Source organism: Garra rufa, chromosome 16 (assembly GCF_049309525.1).
Source record: "Garra rufa chromosome 16, GarRuf1.0, whole genome shotgun sequence".
Classification (NCBI taxonomy): domain Eukaryota; kingdom Metazoa; phylum Chordata; class Actinopteri; order Cypriniformes; family Cyprinidae; genus Garra; species Garra rufa.
The window spans coordinates 22,088,835-22,109,177 of NC_133376.1; the positions used below are offsets into that span (position 1 = coordinate 22,088,835).

General features: G+C 34.5%; 1 protein-coding gene across 1 annotated transcript in view; it reads left to right on the top strand.

Moving 5' to 3' along the window:
* Nucleotides 1–20,343, top strand: part of rxfp1 (relaxin family peptide receptor 1) — a 73,385-nt gene that overhangs the window by 40,402 nt on the left and 12,640 nt on the right. Inside the window, exons 4-14 of the mRNA XM_073820487.1 lie at nt 1,490–1,595; nt 4,043–4,114; nt 8,702–8,773; nt 8,967–9,038; nt 9,438–9,509; nt 9,682–9,750; nt 10,022–10,093; nt 13,054–13,125; nt 13,464–13,535; nt 15,361–15,432; nt 15,931–16,002. Coding sequence (XP_073676588.1) covers nt 1,490–1,595; nt 4,043–4,114; nt 8,702–8,773; nt 8,967–9,038; nt 9,438–9,509; nt 9,682–9,750; nt 10,022–10,093; nt 13,054–13,125; nt 13,464–13,535; nt 15,361–15,432; nt 15,931–16,002 — 823 coding nt within the window. The remainder of the gene's footprint in view (nt 1–1,489; nt 1,596–4,042; nt 4,115–8,701; nt 8,774–8,966; nt 9,039–9,437; nt 9,510–9,681; nt 9,751–10,021; nt 10,094–13,053; nt 13,126–13,463; nt 13,536–15,360; nt 15,433–15,930; nt 16,003–20,343) is intronic.

The following is a 20,343-nucleotide window of genomic DNA, read 5'->3' on the forward strand; positions in this document are numbered from 1 at the left end:
GAATGTATGCCGCGTTGTACAGTATACCGAGACTGAGGCGCCAGAATGCCGCAGTTCAGCGGAGCGCAGTGTCAGTGACATCTCTGCTGGACGCGACAGTGGCAAATCATTTTAACTTTGAAGCCGAGAGCAATTATACCTCGTCAAATTTTCTGCATTGAGCTTTTGAATGACCAGCACGTGAATGGGTCTGTGCGAATTCATCTATGGTTTTCTCTTCTCTTTCACACACCGATCCATCTTCCATTTTAAGTTACGTCCTTTGGCTGTTTACGTTTTTATATTTATTTTTCTGCTGATGGCCCCCACTTTGAGAACCACTGATATAACTATACCGTTACATTTCTGGCTGTGTTTAAAATGTTCCCACACCTTTGAGGTAGGACAGCGAGTTGCTTTTTGATGATGACATGTATTGCTTGGGAGTGCAGGCTGCTGAACCTGAGAAGTGGACGGAGTTTCGTTATCCATGCTGCTTTGTTTTGGGCGTGATGTGTCGACTACTGGATTTGACGTCAACATTTTTTTAGAACCGAGTCGTCGACATCATCAACGCGTCGCTGCAGGCCTACTAAGTACCCTGATTCATTGGTAGCAGCTGTTTTAATCAACTCAACAGGTGAAAAACAGAAGCTCTCTGCTGTTGGTTTGTGGACAGTCATGGCTAAGACAAAGGAGCTCGCTGAGGACCTGCTGCTGCGCATTGTGGCTGCTCACAAGGAAAGGGCTATAAGACCATATCTAAATGCTTTGAAGTTCCAGTGGCTACAGTGGAAAGTATTATTAAAAAATACTAGACGTTCTGCAATGTTTAGCCGACAAAAACATTACCGTTTTGCAGTGGCCCAGCCAGAGTCCTGACTTAAATCCAATTGAGAATCTGTGGAGGGAGCTAAAGATCAGGGTGATGGCAAGGAGACCCTCCAACCTGAAAGAGTTGGAGCTCATCGCTAAAGATGAATGGACAAAAATGCATGGAGACATGCAAAAAGCTGGTCAGCAATTATAGGATCCAATTATAGGTTTTTCTATTGATTATTGAGAAGGGTATGAATGATTTTAGACATGCCACTTTTTGTTCAAATGTAAATAAAAGATGACTAATAATTTTTTGGTCGAACAAACAAATAGTCACAAATTCATGCTATTAGTTGGACTTTTTGGAATAATGAGCCTACCAATTGCTTACTTAGGCTTAGAGAAAGCATTTTAACATTGAATTATACATGTGACCTTTAGAGATTTGATTTCTCTTGAGAGCTCAAATTAATCTAATTGGGAAATCTTAGTGGAACTTATCCTCAACACAAGCTGACTTAGACCAGCTTGCAGAAATAATTTAGTGCTTATTAGTTCAGCATGACTATTCACATATTAAGAATTGCTACAGATCAAACTGTAATGCAAAATAATTTTTTAACACCAAGTTGGATATCTAAAATGTTGTCTGGTTTGTCTCCCATTTTATTTTACCCTTTCTGTCACGCAGTGCTCGGGACCGTCCCAGCTGAATGCCAGTGCAGGGACCTGGAGCTGGACTGTGACGGCGCTCACTTTAAAGATGTCCCCACGGTATCCATTAACGTCACCATGATGTGAGTTTCATGACCTGTGTGTGGAGTGTGGCTGTGTTTTGTTGACAAACTGACAAGTTTGCTATACTGTAAATGTTGAAAAGGCACTAATATGTACTATTTAGATAGTGATACAATTGAACTCAAAAGTTTGCATACACCTTGTAGCATCTTCAAAATGTTAATTATTTTACCAAAATAAGAGGGATCATACAAAATGCATGTTATTTTCTTTATTTAGTACTGACCTGAATAAGATATTTCAGATAAGGCATTTACATATAGTCCACAAGAGAAAATAATAGTTGAATTTATAAAAAAAGACCCTGTTCAAAAGTTTACATCCACTTGATTCTTAGGCTTTGTCTACATTAATCCGGATACATTTGAAAACCACAAAAAAGTTTTCGTTTTAAAACGCTCTCCATCCACACTAGCGTTTCCAAGAGTTTTCCAAAAGTTTGTCATCCACACTGAAACGTAGGAAAAGTCAAATTCGCCTTACTGCGCATGGGTAAAGCTTTCAAAATTATACAGACGTAATAAGTTTTCACGCAATTTTTCTGGCGGGATCATTTACAAAAATATCTCATCATTCACTGACGCGTCTATGTCACGCTCATTCATGTTTTATCTGAAAAGCAGTTGTCGTCTTGTTTTGCAGGCCAGCAACTGTGAGTAAATTTTGAAAAACGCTGTCTCAGTGTGGACGGAAGGCCAAAACGGAGAGAAAAAGATGCATTTTCAAACAAAAATGTATTAGTGTAGACATGGCCTTAATACTGTGTTGTCACCTGAATTATCCACAGCATTGTTTTTTTTGTTTTTTTGTTAAGTGATAGTTGTTCATGAGTCCCTTGTTTGTCCTGAAACTGGCCAATGTTCTTCAGAAAAATCCTTCAGATCCCACAATTTATTTGGTTTTTCAGCATTTTTGTGTATGTGAACCCTTTCCAACAATGATTGTATGATTTTGATTTCCATCTTTTTACACTGAGGACAACTGAGAGACTCATATGCAACTATTACAGAAGGTTCAAATGCTCACTGATGCTCTAGAATGAAACAATGCATTAAGAGTTGGGGGTGAAAACTTTTTGAATTTGAAGATCTGTAGCTTCTGAAGGGCAGAACTAAATAAAAAAATGATACTTAGGCAAAATAATAAAAATTTTAAATAAAAAATAAAAATCTTCATTGTGTTCAACAGTTTGCACCCCTGGTTTTCAAATGCATCATTGAGTACAATCAAAAGATTGAGAAGGTTGCATCAAAAACAAGTCTGATGTATTCGATTTTGAGTCTTAATTAACTCTGCGTTTGATTTTAGAGCATTAAACACTGAGATAATTGCATTAAAAGGTAATTGATCCAACATTATTCTCCACACAACATAACTGTAAAGCTTCATTCTCATTTTTGTTCAATGCCTCATGAAAATCTCTATTGTTCACAAAATAACTGGCTGATGTAATCCTTTCTAGCAGTTTAATATGTGGATTTGAAATGCATATTTATGTATCAGCTGAAGCTGCTTCTTAATTAAGTCTCAATTTCCTGTATTGCGGCTCTGTTTGATTTTCCGCTCTTCATTAGTATGCCGCAGTGAAATTCACATCTACCTTGCAGTAATGCGGAGAATGTGGCAAGGTGTATTAAATGCAACGTCATTCTCTGATTTCAAGTAGACACACTGCGTGTCTTCTCACTAAGGTCTCTTGAAAATTATTGCTTTAAATCAGCCTCGCTTTGTTAGGTGAAACTTTAAGTCAAATATTCCCATGCATTCCTGTTTCCTTTTAAATATAAAGTATATTGGTCAAAACACATCTTTTTTTTTTTTGGATCTGATCTAAATAATAATATCATTGTCTCCATGTTGATGTCATGTGGGACTCTGGATATTTGCAGCAATAGCCTAAAATACATTGTATGGGTCAGAATTATAGATTTTTCTTTTACGCCAAAAATCATTGGGATATTAAGTATCATGTTCCATAAAGATATTTTGTATATTTCCTACCGTAAATGTATCAAAACGTCATTTTTGATTAGTAATATGCATTGCTAAGAACTTAATTTGGACAACTTTAAAGGCGATTTTCTCATTTTTTTTTTTTTTTTGCCACCCTCAGATAGTTGTATCTTGGGCAAATATTGTTGTATCCTAACAAACCATGATGTACTAATGTCACTTAAAAAAATGTATCCCTTATGACTGGTTTTGTGGTCCAGGGTCACATATTTATGTTACCATACTGAAATTTCATCTGGTAATTCATAATTGTTAAAGCATCTATTGTTTTAGAGTTCCTTTAAAACGTTTTCAAAAATTATTAAAGAATGTTTTGTTAAGTTTATGGATAAAATAAATGGGGAAGATATGGCCACTGTGAAGTGTGCTGTCTCATTTGCATTCAATTTTGACATGTACTTTTAACTAAATGTCTCTTTTGTTCATGTTGCAGGTCCCTGCAGAGAAACCGGATTAGAAAGTTAAATGCTGACATGTTTGTGAAGTACCAGAGCCTTCAAAAGCTGTAAGAGCCTTTCTGCTTCACTAAGTATATCTCTCCTTGTCATTGGACTGTATAGATGCTGTAATGCTATATGAATGCCGCCTTGGCGTTATCGCAGATGTTCACAAAACATTGTTTGCTTGTCCTCACTGTGCCTTCATAGTGAGAAGAGTGTGAAATAGAGATGTTGAGTGAGATTAAACAATCCCTGTGGAATAAAACATTCAGTGCTCTCCACAGGAGCTGAGCCAAACACACTCAAGAACTGAAGAACTTGTTCTTTTTTTTAACCTGACAAAAATGGCTCAATGTTTTTCTTTCTCCAGCTGTTGAATTTTCTGAGTGTGTTTGCACGTCTTAATCTGACATGCTCGTTTGTTGTGAGTATCGTCTGGTTTCTCGTTCAGGAGTGCCAGCTGACTCGAACAGAATCAGGCACATATTTTTGTCCTCGCCCAAACACCATTCTTGATCTAGTGACAGATGGAGTCTTCATTGTACGAGCAAACTTAATCTTGGCAATGGTGGGGAAAAAAATTGATGTGGCAATAGAGACCACAGTGCATCTTTTGTGCAGCTCAAAGTTGTGTAAGCTTTGGATTTTTTTAGGTTTAATGAAAGAGCTGTTGGATATCAATATGAAAAGGCTACAAAAAGACTTATGTTGGCAGAGCAGTGAGGTTTAGATGAGGTGAGACTGGCTAGTCAATGGAGGAGTAAATGTAACCAAATTTTAACATCTAAAATGTAAGGTGTCCTTTTTTTTCTTTTTTTGATGTGGATTTCAGTGCTGTGATGCTCGGGTGTTGCTATATTGTAGCTCTAAGTGTTCTATGTACTTTTTAGTGCTTTGTCAAACAGTTACTTAGCTGGCCTTGAGCACATCAAGTTTATATGATAACTTGGTTCGAATAGTCTTAATACAGCATATGACCGTTTTCAAAACGAATGGGACTACTATTTTTATCTCACAGTTCTTTTATTTTTTAGAATTGTCAGATATAAATCTGCAATTGCAAGTTATAAAGTCAGAATTGTGTAATATAAACTCGCAATTGCAAGTTATAAGTCAAAATATAGAGATATAGACCCACTATTATGACTTTTTTCTTAGAATTGTATTGTGAGATATGAACTCACAATTGCATTTTTAAGTCTAATTTTGAGGGGGGAAAGAATGACTCAACACACAATTGTGAGTTTATATTAAGCAATTCTGAGAAAAAAGTCAGAATTGTGAGTTTAAGGGTGCTTTCACACCAGGCCCGGCTCCAATATTGTATATAATTTTCGCACTTTCAATATGCAGGGTATTGAAATCACTTTTAAATGAGTGCTCGTGCTGTTTACTTTTACTTTTGATTTTGCAATAACGCGCAATCTGTGTAAAAGGAGCAGCACATCTTATAATAGATATCTGTCAGTGAGCGTAAGATTGAGCAGCAAATCCTCCAGCATGGTCTTTTTTTAGTAGGGGCATAGATTAATTTTTTTAATCTAGATTAATCAAGATTAAATCTTGGAATTAATCTAGATTAATCTAGATTAAAATGGCTAATTTGAATTCTGCTGAAGGCATTTTCAGAATATGTCTCCTACCCAAATAATGACTAAAAGTAAGTCTTCGAGAACGGGCCAGGTGGCGCATTAGACCAGGCGCTCATCTCCTGTTTCCAAAATGCATCACAAACTGCTTGACAATTGCATTTACAACATAAGTACCTATACAAACTTGTGTAACCAAGTACTTGTGCGCAAAAGGCTGCACGACGTGCGCGTTGCCGTTAAATACACAGACGCGCACGGGCATGGATTTCTGCGCGCATAGTCTTCAATTAAACTGCGTTGCTTTTAGAAGCGTCAATTCAGTTGTTGCACATAGTTTAATGTCTTTATTTCGGGATTATCAAAGTAAATTATAACTCAAACTTGAGATTTTACTGGGGCACAGCAGATTTTCACTGGGGCACGTGCCCCATTAAAAAGGGTCTAGCAACGCACGCACCTGCCCTGAAGCGGCTTCATAACTGCATCCATGTTTGCACGTCTCATTTGATGTGGTAATTTCAAAGAAGTTGAAGACTCGTTCTCGCCCCCTACAGTGCAATTCGACTAGGTATACGTCAACCGCGCTAAAATATCAAGGTGAAAGTCATCATAGTTTACGTAGTTTAGACCCAGCTCCCAACCCAACTTTGAGAATAGATTAACGGCGATATTTTTTTTTATCGCCCGATAAGAGTCTCACGTTAACACAGCACGTTAACGCCGATAACGCCCCACCATTATTTTTTAGTCATCTCTCTCTAATTTTGACACGTGATCAGTCAAATCTAATGGTCATTGCACACTGAGTCCGATTTTCCTATGCGTTTTTTTTCAGTTTTCTCATATTCGCTATCCTTTTCTATCAAAATGCTTATTATGGATGCGAAAACGCAGAAAATCGAACCTGATCTGATTTTTTTTTATGACAGACGAAAGTTTCAGAGGCAGTGTGTAAACTCGATTAACATAACCTGTATTTATTTTTTAACGTGCAAAAATTTCGTACTCGTGTGCAATATAGAGCTCTTCACAGAGGACCCGAGGACCCGGGACCCGTGCGGGTTCGGGTCTATATTTTAAATGATCAGCCGGGTCCGGGTCTAGCTGTCTTGTGCTACAGTATACCTGCAAATTTCTCCTTTAAGTTTCATAAATGACCACTGATGCCGTAGGTGGAGCTCTAAACAGATGTTTTGTATTGCTTTATCTTACTGAAGAAGATACTGTTATTGAAGACGCACGCAGTAAAGTTTACCGCATTCATTGTTCTGTGCCTTTTTGAAAAAATAATAATAATAATAATAATTAATAAATAAATTACAACAATTGTGCCGAGTCTTTATTACAATCTGCAAAAAGTATCGTTATTGTAGTTCAAAAGGGTAAACACATTCGTCACCGACCGTGACCACGAGTAGCCTAAACTATTAAAGCTGGAATAGTGAATTAAAAAGGGTCTCTCTGTCGGCGAGAGAAAAGAACAGCATAACATGTAAATGTACTGGCAAGAAGGTCTGTATGCAACGCTACTAACAGTAGTCACACCAAAAAGTTTTTTTTTTCCTTCGCAGCTTATTTATAGTTAATAGCAGTTTGCTGCGCAATATGAGCCGATCGGGTACAGTCGGGTCTGTGTCTTTCCAGCTGGGTTCGGGTCCAACTAGTATATTTAAGGTATTTCTTGAGTCTTCACGTTTTCGGGTCCCACTTTAAAATAAAATACGTGTCCGGGTCGGTTCCGTCCAGCACATTTACGGGTCTCTTTGGGTTCGGGTATGAATTTTTCATCCGTGAAGACCTCAAGACCAGAGCAATCAGTGTGGTGTGAAAAGGACCCAAAATGGCAGAAGAATGCTACAACGTATCATTTGTTGCCCTTGGTCCGGACCAAATGAACCGAACCACAGATGTGAAAGCACCCTAAATCTCACAAATCTGAGAAAAAAAGTCATAATTATGAGTTTATATCTCTATATTTTGACTTTATAGCTTGCAATTACAATTTTATATCATGCAATTATTGGGAAAAGTCAATATTGTGAGTTTATATCTAGTATTTCTGACTTTATAACTCATAATTGTGAGTTTATATCACACAATTATGACTTCATTTCTGAGAATTGTGAGTTCATATCTCAAATCTGAGAAAAAAGTCCAAATTTAGAGTTAATATTACAGATCTGAGAAAAAAAAAGTCATAATTGTGAGTTTATATCGCTATATTTTGACTTTATAACTTGGAATTGTGAGTTTATATCATGCAATTATGAGAAAAAAGTCAGAATTGTCAGTTTATACCTCGCATTTTGGCTATAACTCACAATTGCGAGTTTGCATTATGGAATTCTGACTTAATTTCATGGAGTTTATATCTCAGACTTTAGATTTTATATCTCAAAATTGCGAGTTTATGTCACAGATTTGAGTTTATATATAAGAATTCTACTTTTATAACTTGCAATTGCAAGTTTATATCTCAAATCTGAGAAAAAAAAGTCAGAATTGGTAGTTTATATCTTACAATTTTCATGCAATTTCTCAGAATTGCGTTTATATCTCACAATTTCGTTTTTGTAACTCGCAATTGCGAGTTTATATCTTGCAATTCTGACTCTATAACATAATGGCAAGTTTATATCTCACAAATCTACGAAAAAAAGTAAGTATTGTGAGTTTGAATCTCACAATCTTGAGAATAAAAGACTTATGAGATATAAACCTGCTGAAAATTCTGCTTTGTCATCACAGGAAAAAAATATGTTTATTAAAACGTGCTTATTAAAATTGAAATGTACTTTTTTAAGGTTGTAATAATATTTCACAATATTATAGTTCAGGCTGTATTTTTGATCATTTTTATATTTTTTAAATAAATAAATAAAGTCCTACCAAACTTTTTCATTTCTACAGCCCCATTTCTAAATATAAGCTTATATAAAAAGCAAAAGCAGTGCTGTTTTTAAAGCACTTCCTCTCCTTGGGAAAATTATTAAAGAGTAGCATTATGTGTTATTTCTCTTGCTTTCACTGCTTATTAATGCTTTTTGTAACTTTTTTCAGGTATCTCCAGCACAACCGAATTAAAGCTGTGCACCCACATGCTTTCAGGGGCCTTTACAATCTGACAAGACTGTGAGTCAGCAGACAATTACATTGTCCATTCAGATATGGTAAAACTTTAATAAGCCTCATTTGCAGAGAGGGACAAATGGGCTGGCAGTGAATGATAGATGTTTTAGTTTGCTTATTTGCTTTTTCAATGGGCAAAATGCTTTTAAAACGCTTTTGGCTACTCTCAGACAGCAGTATTGTCCTATTTTCTCAGGTATCTCAGTTATAATCGAATCCCCACCCTACTTCCTGATGTATTCCAGGATTTGCACAAACTAGAATGGCTGTAAGTGTTTTTGGTCATTTTCCCATTTGCTTGATAAATGTCAGCTAAATAAATATAGATTTTCTCATTCAGTGCTTTATTTCTTCAAATCAGATAGCTGCAGTGGCATGTGTCAATCAATAAACCTTCTCTAATGATGAATACTGACCATACAGACAGCATAAAACTGATGTTTTTTCTATGTGATAAAAGGAGTAGGTCATTAGCAGTCACTGAGGATCTGCTCTAAAGAAACATGAGTGATTGAACTTCCATCACACATCTAATTGAATGCCATTGAGTTACGGTTCATAACCCTTATGCATAAATTAGTGTCCCCTGAACAAATATTGGACAAAGCACTTCAGTTTGTGAGGCTTTAGTGTTTTTTTAATGAGCTTCTTTTTTCTTGTCCTGAAGGATTCTGGAGAACAACAATATTCATCACATCTCCTCTTTGACCTTCTCTGGTTTGCGCTCTCTTGTGCTGCTGTGAGTTTCAGCCTGTTGCTATTTTGGTGACTCATCTTCTGTCTTTCAAATGTAAATCGTATATTTTAACAAATGCATAGGAGCTGTTCTCTTAACTTTTTTTTTTTTTGGTTTTTAAAATGTGCTGCACTGCTACTTTCTCTTATAAAGCTTCTGCTTGTGTCTGTTTCAGAGTGTTGTTGAACAATGCACTCACAAAGCTTGATGATATTTGCCTGGAGATGCCACGATTAAATTGGCTGTAAGTTTGAATACAACATTGTCATGATAAAAACACTTATTTATTATTTTATTTCCAATGTTGGAGAGTTTGTAGAGAGCACTTTAAATCATATACTTCCAAAAAAAAAAAATCTTAACAAATCTATGTTTTGCATTCTGCTTTAATGTAAAATGATTTGATATCCCAGTCAATGTCAACGGTAATCAATTAGTAAAAGTGATTTGTCTTATCTTTTTCAACACTATCCTACATTTTCAATACACCATCTTTTTTCTATTTCTGTTTACAGAGACGTCGAGGGAAATAAGATCGAGACTGTGGGAAATATGACCTTCAGGTCCTGTAATATGTTAACAGTCCTGTGAGTATTTCCACCCTTTTGTAACAGCTAATCAAAACCTCCTATGGGCATTGTGAATGTATTCCAGTATTTAAAAAATTAGTGCGCGATGGGTCATCTTTCATTAGGGTAAAAGGCCCTTTTCATTTTATTTTCTTCCAAAACACTGAAATAGAATACAATTATAGAAAACTATTATCTTTTCAAATTTGTTTAGAAAATACAAATAAATATTGACAGAATTAATGAATAAGACTGACATAAGTAAACAGGGAGCCCTTTACTAGCTGCCTTTATATATGGGGTTTAATAAACAAACTTGAACCATTTCTTTTGCTTAAAGGATCACTTTTAGTCACATAACGTTTTCCCTCATTTGGCATTTTTATGATCATCAGTGGGGGAAAGTAATGGTGTAGACTCAACCAAATCTAACATTCACGGACATTTACATATATTTAATCTACAATCCATCTACATACATTAGGACTATAAAGTATCTGGAGATTTAATATATGTAAATGTTAAATCCTAACTGGAGATCTGTAAGGTTTTCTGAGACCTGCAGGATGTAATCCAATGCTAAACATTTTTTCTTGGTTTCTCTGTTCATTACTTTCCCCAGCGTTTGGTTAGAAATATCCCAAAGGAACAGATTTTTTTTATTATTAGAATATAATTTATCATAATATAAAATAAATCATTTTTTAATCATACAGTTTAGGTCAAAAGTTTACATATACCTTCAAAATGTTAAATATTTTACCAAAATAAGAGAGATTATACAAAGTGCATGTTATTGTTCATTTAGTACATTTCACATAAAAGACATTTACATATAGTCCACAAGAGAAAATATAATTGAATTTCTAAAATTTTCCCTGTTCAAAAGTTTACACACACTTGATTCTTAATACTGTATTGTAACTTGAATGATCCACAGCTGTGTTTGTTTCATAAAAATCCTTCAGACCTATCGTTGTGTATTTGAACCCTTTTCAACCATGGCTGTATGATTTTGAGATCCATCTTTTCACACTGAGGAAAACTGACTCTTACAGAAAGTTCAAATGCTCACTGATGCTCCAGAAGAAAAAATTATGCATTAAGAACTTTTTGCTGAAGATTAGGGTAAATTTAACTTATTTTGTCTTCTGGAAAACATGTAAGTATCTTATGTAGCTTTTGGAGGGCAGTACTAAATGAAAAAAGAAAAAGAAAAATGTACACATCTTCATTCTGTTCAAAAGTTTACACCCCCGGCTCCTAATGCCTTGTTTTTTCCTTCTGGAGCATCCGTGAGCATTTGAACCTTCTGTAATAGTTGCATATGAGTCCCTCAGTGTGAAAAGATGGATCTCAAAATCATACAGTCATTGTTGGAAAGGGTTCAAATACACAAAAATGCTGAAAAGCCAAAGAATTTGTGGGACCGGAAGGATTTTTCTGAAGAACAGCAGTTTAACTGTTCAGGACAAACAAGGGGCTCATGAACAACTATCACTAAACAAAACAAAACTAAACTAAAAAAACACAGCTGTGGATCATTCAGATAACAACACAGTATTACAAATCAAGTGTATGTAAACTTTTGAATGGGGACATTTTTATAAATTCAACTATTATTTTCTCTCGTGGATGTAAACGTCTTTTATGTGAATGATCTAATTCAGCTCAGTACTAAATAAACAATAACATGCATTTTCTATGATCCCTCTTATTTTGGTAAAATAATTAACATTTTTTAGATTGGGCAAGATGTATTTAAACTTATGACCTGAACTGTATTTTCACATACTCATATTAAAAGGTTTTTTTTTTTTAGCTCAGTTGTACTCCACTCTTAATTTGCATAGTTGCCAAAAGCACCAAAAATCAGGTCAAACCTATTTTTAGGAAAAGCATTTTCATCTCCCCAGTTCTCGCTTTTCATTTTTAATCAATGTTCTGGAGTAATCAAAGCAATAGACTTATCTGCTTTTGTTCATTTTTTAACTTATTTCAAGGAACATGGAAACATTTGCATATTAAGCAGAATAGCAATGAGTTTGGACTTCATTTATGAATGTAATGCTATATTACTCTAATTATTATAATTTCACTGATTATGTGCAAGAGTGACTAACTTGATTAAAGGTCAGATCCCATTTACCTTTTAATTTCTTTTTTTTCACCATTAACACCATTAACGTATTTCCAGAGGTGTAAAATACTTGAGTAATTTTACCTAATTACTGTACTTACATATTATTTTGGGGAGCTATTTTTGGAGTACTTTGCTCAAGTGCAATTTAAACTGATTAATTTTACTTGGTTACATTTCTAAAGCAAAAAAACAATACTTTATACTTCTTTAAAAGCACAAAATGTTTGCATCTTATTATATTCCATTTTGCACATAATAAATGTAGTAAACAAAAGCTTACCTCAAATTTGTGTGCTTGACATGTGAGAACCAATGATGTGTTTAGTTATAACTTTAACCAGGGAAAATTCTGACTTCAGAAGTTTGCCTTCAAATCTGAGGAAGCATATTTTCCCCAAAATGTATCCATTATTTCTGTCCGTTTTGATATAGCTGTTAGCTGACTGTGTAGTATATTGGCTGAATGCACAAGATTGAGCACAAAATTTACATACATTTACATTATGTTTTGTTTGTCCCCCTTTAACCAAACCTTTGTATGTCTGTTTGGCAAAACATTTTATGCAGTTTATTTCACTTTGCATTGATAAGATGATTCAATATTATAAAAAGATTCTCCTTGGTTATGGCTACTTTTTTATACTTAAGTACAATTTGAAAGTGTGCTTTACTGCTTGTACTCATTTAAATTTAATTTATTTTCACTTAAGTATAATTTTTAAGTACTTTTTACATCCTTGGGTATTTCCTGCACATCCAATTCCTCTGAAGCGGTCGTTGTGTTTCTGTCCACCAAGATAAATGTGAATTTATTATATTTTTTATTTTCCTGTAGGGTGCTCCAGCGGAACCGCATTAGTTTCATCCACGAGCAGGCTTTTTCTCTGCTTCGTAAACTGGGCGAGCTGTAAGTTCTCACGGCGTTCCATTCCATTATAAATGTTTGCCAAAATAATCACCACAAAGTGTTCTCTGGAGTTTAGTCGTGACCCATTTCTGTTTTTGAGAAGCTAAGCAAAAAAATAAATGAATGAAATAAATAAATAAAATCAATAAAATAAATCCTCCTTGCATGGATTTCCTTATTAATTTCAAAGTCTGGGTGGGTCTTATACTCCCATACAGCTCAACCAGTAGCGGGACATCAGTCATCAAAGAGTTTGGCATCAGGCTGACTTGCTCATCACTTCTGTCAGCAGATGCCTATTTGAATGCAAAATGCATGAATATTTTCTCTCTCCACAGGGATTTGTCCAGTAACAGAATTGAAGCGATCCCTCCTGATCTTTTCGTCAATCTTGGAGACCTGCTTCAGCTGTGAGTCTTCCATTTAGATGCACATTACAAACAACCACAAATGGCAGGTTGTGTGGTGGGCTTCTGCAAAATTGTGATTTATTTTTTTAGTCCGATATGAATTCATCTTCCAGTTCCATTTGAATGTTCACATGGTTTCCAGGTTAAAAGTTTATGGAATAACATTTACCTAGCATTACATTATTAATAATCAAACTGTAGTTTTGTATGTTTGTTAAAGAGATAGTTCACCCAAAAATGAAAATTACCCTATGATTTACTCACCCTCAAGCCATCCTATATATGACTTTCTTCTTTCAGATGAATACAATCGGAGTTATAAAAAAATGTCCTGGCTTCTCCAAGCTTTACAATGGCAATGAATGGCTGTTGAGATTTTGAAGTCCAATAAAGTTTATCCATTCATCATAAAAAGTACTCCACACGGCTCCGGCAGGTTAATACAGGCTTCCTGAGGCTTCCTGATGCGTTTGTGTAAGAAAAATATCCATATTTACAACTTTATAAACTGTAATGTCTAGCTTTCCGCTAACCATCGTACTCATGTTCACGAGAGAGTGACGTTCCAGCGGATGGCATATGACGTAAAAGGCTTTTATTAACCACCGGTAGCCATGTGGAGTACTTTTTATGATGGATGGATACACCTTTTTGGACTTCAAAATCTCAACAGCCATTCACTGCCATTACAAAGTTTGGAAAAGCCAGGGCATTTATTAATACAACTTTGATTGTATTCATCTAAAAGAAGAATGCCATATACACCTAGGATGCCTTGAGAGTAAGGGTAATTTTTGGGTTAACTATCCCTTTAACATAGTATTTATGTAACCAAAATTCAAAACCATATCAAAATCTCATCCAGTTTACACTACTGTTCAACTGTTTCCAAAATTTTTAATAATCAGACTTGTGATTTGAACATTAAATCAACATATTAGAATGATTTCTGAAGGATCATGTGACAACGAAGACTGGCGTAATGACTGCTAAAAATTCTGCTTTTTTCATCAAAGGAATAAATTACAATTTAAATTTGAAACAGTTGTAATAAAATGTGACCCTGGACCACAAAACCAGTTTTAAGTCGCACAGGTATGTTTGTAGCAATAGCCAACAATACATTATATGGGTCAAAATTATTGATTATTCTTTTATGCCAAAAATCATTAGGATATTAAGTAAAGATCATGTTCCATGATGATATTTTGTAAATGTCCTACTGTAAATGTATCAAAACTTAATTTCTGATTCGTAATATGCATTGCTTAGAACTTCATTTGGACAACTTTAAAGGCGATTTTCAGTATTTAGATTTTTTTGCACCCTCAGATTCCAGATTTTTAAATATTGTCCTATCATAACAAACCATACAGCAATTTTAAAAAAAACTGGTTATGACTGGTTTTTGTGTTCCAGGGTCACATATTTCATAATTTTACTGTATATTTGGTCAATTAAATGCAGTCTTGGTGAGTATAAAATTTTGCCATTACCAAAATTTTCAACTTTTGTGTATACTTTTTAGAATTATTTATTATATTTTTTTTCATCACTCAAAGTAAAGAGGCATATTTTGTACAGCTGTGTGTTGTTGGCTATTACTAATAAACAACAAATCAGACAGTTTGTCAACAGTGGTTGACTCATAGAATGTTTTAGACAATATTTCATATTATATTTCATAAAATGCACATGCATACTGTCAGCATACTTTTCCTACTTTTGCACTCAAAACACCTCTGCTCTACACAGTTCATACATTATAACTGACGTTAGAGATGCATTTCCAATCAGTTTACACTTGCCTCCTATTCATCTGCAGGAATATTTCATATAACCCCATCACGGACCTGCGTGCGGACCACTTTGACAAGCTGCATAAGTTAAAGTCATTGTAAGTATTTTTTTTTTATAAATTTTCTTTAATGATGTACAGCACAAGGAAATAGGAAGAAGTGAAAAACATGTTTTTATCCATTTTGTAGCTTTCCACAGTAAATATTGCGACCTGACTAAGACGCACGCAAGTCCTCTCCCCCTTTTATACCTCTCTGGTTTAAAAAGAATAACACGTTCACAAGAGGCACCACAGAAATAGCTTGCAATTTTAGTAATGTGCTGTTTGCGGGGCCCCTTTCAGCGCAGCACAATGGTCCTACCCAAACTTCACGTCGTGAACATTGTCTTCCCCACTACTCAACAGAGAAAAAAACAATCTGCTTTTAGGTCATACTTCAAAGACTTCCAGAGAGCATCCTGGGCACAAAACTGCATATTTGTAAGAGGAGGAAAAGGGAAAAGAGGGCTAAAGCATTGTAAAGTGAATACTGAAATGCTAATGATGGTGGTTTTCTAAAGAGCAACCCCTGAGAAAAAGCTTTTTGTGTCGCAGGAGCATTGAGGGAATCGAAATTGGGAACATTCACAGAAAGATGTTTGAACCTCTCAAGAACCTGACTCACATGTGAGTGCCGCTTTTTGAAAGTTTTGATAACTAAATGCTTCTGCTTGCTCAATTTCTGAAATTTAATTCAAATCTCTATTTTCTGAAGTCGTCACTGTTGGGGATGATTGCTTTTTTAATATTGAATAATGAAGTGTTGTAATTGATGTTGGAGATATTCTGCTTGAAATGCCTGACAGCTGAACATCTCTATAATTATTTGTACTTTAAAAGATGAAACAAATGACAGCAGAGAGCTAATGTGGACATTTTGTAATGTTTTCTCCTCATTAAAAAAAGATAAAGACAAACTCTTTGGTTCTCATCCCGTAAAATGACTTAATTATTTTGTATTATATTAATTATTCATGGCAATCATTTTCATCTATGACTTAGTATAGTAATTGGAAGGTATTCACCTGAAAACAGAGAAAAAATACAAGGATGTCTGGAATATATATATATATATATTGGAGTGTTTACAATTCCCTTTCCAATCTTTTCAGATACTTGAAGACTCAATATTGTGTCTTTCTGCTTTGCATATCTTGCTGTATATAATTTACACTGTGAAAAATGAGAACACTCGATGAAGCTAGCAAGTAATTTACAATGTTTCCTCTCGGATTGAGACTGAGAGTGTGCTTTTTTTTTGTTGTTGACTGTGAAATTCAGCTCAAGACTTCCTTGCTGTTTCTGGAACTTTATCTCCTCTCTCCTTTTGTCTTCTCCTTTATAAACACCTTTCTCAGTAAAGACAGGTTGAGTGACAGCCAAACAACGTCACAGCAGCTAAGCAGCAGCTCTCATGTGTGCAATTAGGCAGGGAGTTGAAGCAGTGAGACAATAAATTAGTTTCAAGATTGTTACAATTTTGTTAGTTTAGTACAGACTGGAAGATACCAGTTAATTAGATGGCTAATTAAATGATGGCTAGACCCATTTACTTAAAAAAAAATAATGTTGTGTATACAATTCAATGATTAATATCTATTTGTCATTGGGCCAAAATAACTTACTGAAAAAAATATCTGTAAAATACAGTCCAACCAAAATTATTCAGACACCTTCTCACATTATCACTGTATATTCGCTATAGTTTAGAAAATGGAAATAAATTATGGCAAGAACTCTTTGTGTAAACTATGTCAGAATAAGTTAATCTTGATAATCACAAATGAATTACAGTCATTTGTTCAGTCAAATTTATTCAGACACCTTCATAATTTCTCACATTATTAGTTAAACTGTGTCAGAACAAGTTCATCTTGATAATATCAGATAACTTTCATAGTAAGATATGTAACAATATGGTCAGGTCAAAGTGTCAAATCAAATTTTTGGTCTCAATTTTACTGGTAGTCCACTTTACAAAAAGAAAAAAAAATTACAGGATTAAAGTCGTTATATGTTGAGAATAAAGTCTAAATATTTCAAGAATAAAAAGTTTATGGAGTGTCTATTTACTAGTGGTGGGCTGTTATCGGCGTTAACGTGCTGCATTAACATGAGACTCTTATCGGGCGATAAAAAAAATATATCGTCGTTAATCTATTGTCAAAGTTGGGTTGGGAGCTGGGTCTATACTACGCAAACTATGATGACTTTCACCTTGAGAGTTTAACGCGGATGTATACCAAAGACTATAGAATACCCATACATGGTCGCGCGTTTATGTCTCCTCCGTCCAAACACAGACGGGATCGCGTAACGTTACTCCATTCATAAAAACCAAATCTACTATAGCGCAAAATGCCACGGAAATTAGTCGATTTTTGAATTCATAAATCAAATGTTGGTCTGTCACCTAATTCAAATCGCGATATGGACTAGTGTCTGTGAAAACTGAAATGCAAAAAGACCGTTTTAATATGAATCCGGTATGTTCCGTTTGCCTCTGTATGTATGAATGGCGGAGATGCGTTTTTACTACACGCATAATGAAGCACGCGTGACGCTCCCGGTAATTTTTGCCATTTGCATCTCACATGAACAGATAAACTCAATCTCCAAAACTGCTGTGAGTGTCACTTTTACCGTTTCATTTGAGAAAACTAGCATCATATTTTACTGTACACACAGAAACTTCACGGCAACCTGTCAAAATAAAAGTACGGTGTAACATGTAACAGAACAATATTCCTGTATTACTTTTGTACAGTATAATGTAGGTGTTTATATATTTCTTTTTTTTTTTTTTTTTTTTTTTTGGTTTTCACCAGATTCAACCCAAAAACCCAAGTTCAAGTTCAGCAGCTGCCTTAAAAGTCTAAGTCAAATCAGCTTAAAACTACAAGTCATTTTAACTCATTACATTAAAAATGAGTTATTTAATTAGGGAGAAAAGCACACAATGAACAGGTGAAAACAATTAGACAAGGACTCAACAAGGGCTAACAAGAGGGTGTGGTAAAGAGGAAACAAGGAGGAGGAGCTAAAGAAGCACATGGATGACAAAAAACAACAACAAAGTCAAGTGCTACAAATAAAACAAGAGACATAGACAAAAAAAACAAAAAAACAAAACAAAAGATGGCTTTTATTAGTCAGCTCCAGTGGTGGAGAGCCTGTTTCAATTTTTTTTGATGCAACCAATCCAGATTTGAATCTCCCTTCTGGCGCTATTTTTTCTCCATTTTCAAATCTCATATCACAAAGGCGTTTATTTTCAATAAAAATTAAGGACATAATTGAAAAGTTGAAAGTAAAGTATTGTTTAGGGATAGGGTAGTTGTAAGGAGGGCTTATTGTCCCAGTAAGGCATTAACATTTAATAAATTGAATTAAAACAATAATTTACACTCAGTATATAATTACTGCATACTGTTTTAATGTACTACAATACTGAGGTGCAGATAATTACGTGTATTTGCAATAAGTATTATAAATATACTGCTATTTTAACATAGTGTAAATAGAATCTATAACTATTTGCACTTTGTGTAAATAGCATCTTTCGCTAAGATAATATGCTATTTTCATTTAGTGTAAATAGCCGCTGCCTAAAGTTTAAAGGTTTTAAGAAAAAAGTCAAAATGTTTAAAAAAGTAAGTAAAATGTTTTGAGAATAAAGTTAAAATTTTATAAGAATAAAGTTGAAATATTTCGAGAATAAAGTTGAAATTACGATAATTAAATCTTAGCAATTAAAGTTTTTAATATTTTGAGAGTATAACCTGCGCATGCAAATGGCCCAGATTGGGAGCACAGACAGAAGTTGCCAGGCCAACCGAATTTATTTAAATATATGTGGGATTATTAGCAGAAATCATAACCATGTGTTATACTTGCAGGGACAGTATGCTTGGAATTAATATTTCACTTTTTTCGATTGCATTGATTATGCCTATTTGTAGTGCACCAGCCACTAAATAATAGCAATAAGCTTTGTGCTTTTGGTACATTAAATATAAAACAAAGTCTCAGCTTTCAAAATCTATCAGTTTTATAGTGAAATGCAAAAAGTATGTCTTGCAATAATGTGTTTTTCATGCTCTTTAATGTGGCGGGAGAGATTACTGTAGTTATGTGAATCAGTCGTCTTTTCAATTATACGAGATATTTCTTTCATTATATTGTGCTTGTTTCTTAGTGAAAATTCGACCATCTACTCCGCATCTACTGGCGTCCAATCTTTCATTCCTCACATGTATTTAATTAAAAACAACAATAAAGCATTCTATAGGTTGAAGTGGACTCCAACTCTATAACATAAGTTATATTGTTGTCTTTTCTGAGGTGACTATTCGCTATCTGTTTTATTCAGGTATAATATCGATTATTTGTAGCGTGCCAGCCACCCAGTAATTGCAATCATTTTGTGCTTTGTTGCTTTTACTATAACACAGCCCAGGCTTTCAAGTTTAAAGATGCAAATTTGAAGAAATGAAAAAAAAAAAAAAAAAAAAACAGTATAGCCTAATTAATGAAACTAATGTCTCACTGTAAGAAAGGTGGAAAGATGACTGATTCACATGCTGCTTAAACTAAGGCAAATACAAGGACTTGTCACGCCACATTAAAGAGCATGAAAAACACATTATTGTAATAGACATATTGTTTGTAGATTTTGAAAGCGGAGACTTCGAAATATCTCCCAGTGCTCTCAATCTGAGCCATTTGCATTATAATAGGTTTATATATTCTCAAAATAAAACTTTAATCCCGTAATTGCTACAAATTAATTCTCATCATTTAGACTTCACTCTCAAAATATTTTGACTTTATTCTCAAAACATTTCGACTTTATTTTTGAAACACTTTGACTTTATTCTCGTAATTTTTACTTTATTCTCAAAACAGTTTGACTTTATTCTCATCATTTTGAGTTTATTGTTGAAATATTTCAACTTCAACTTTATT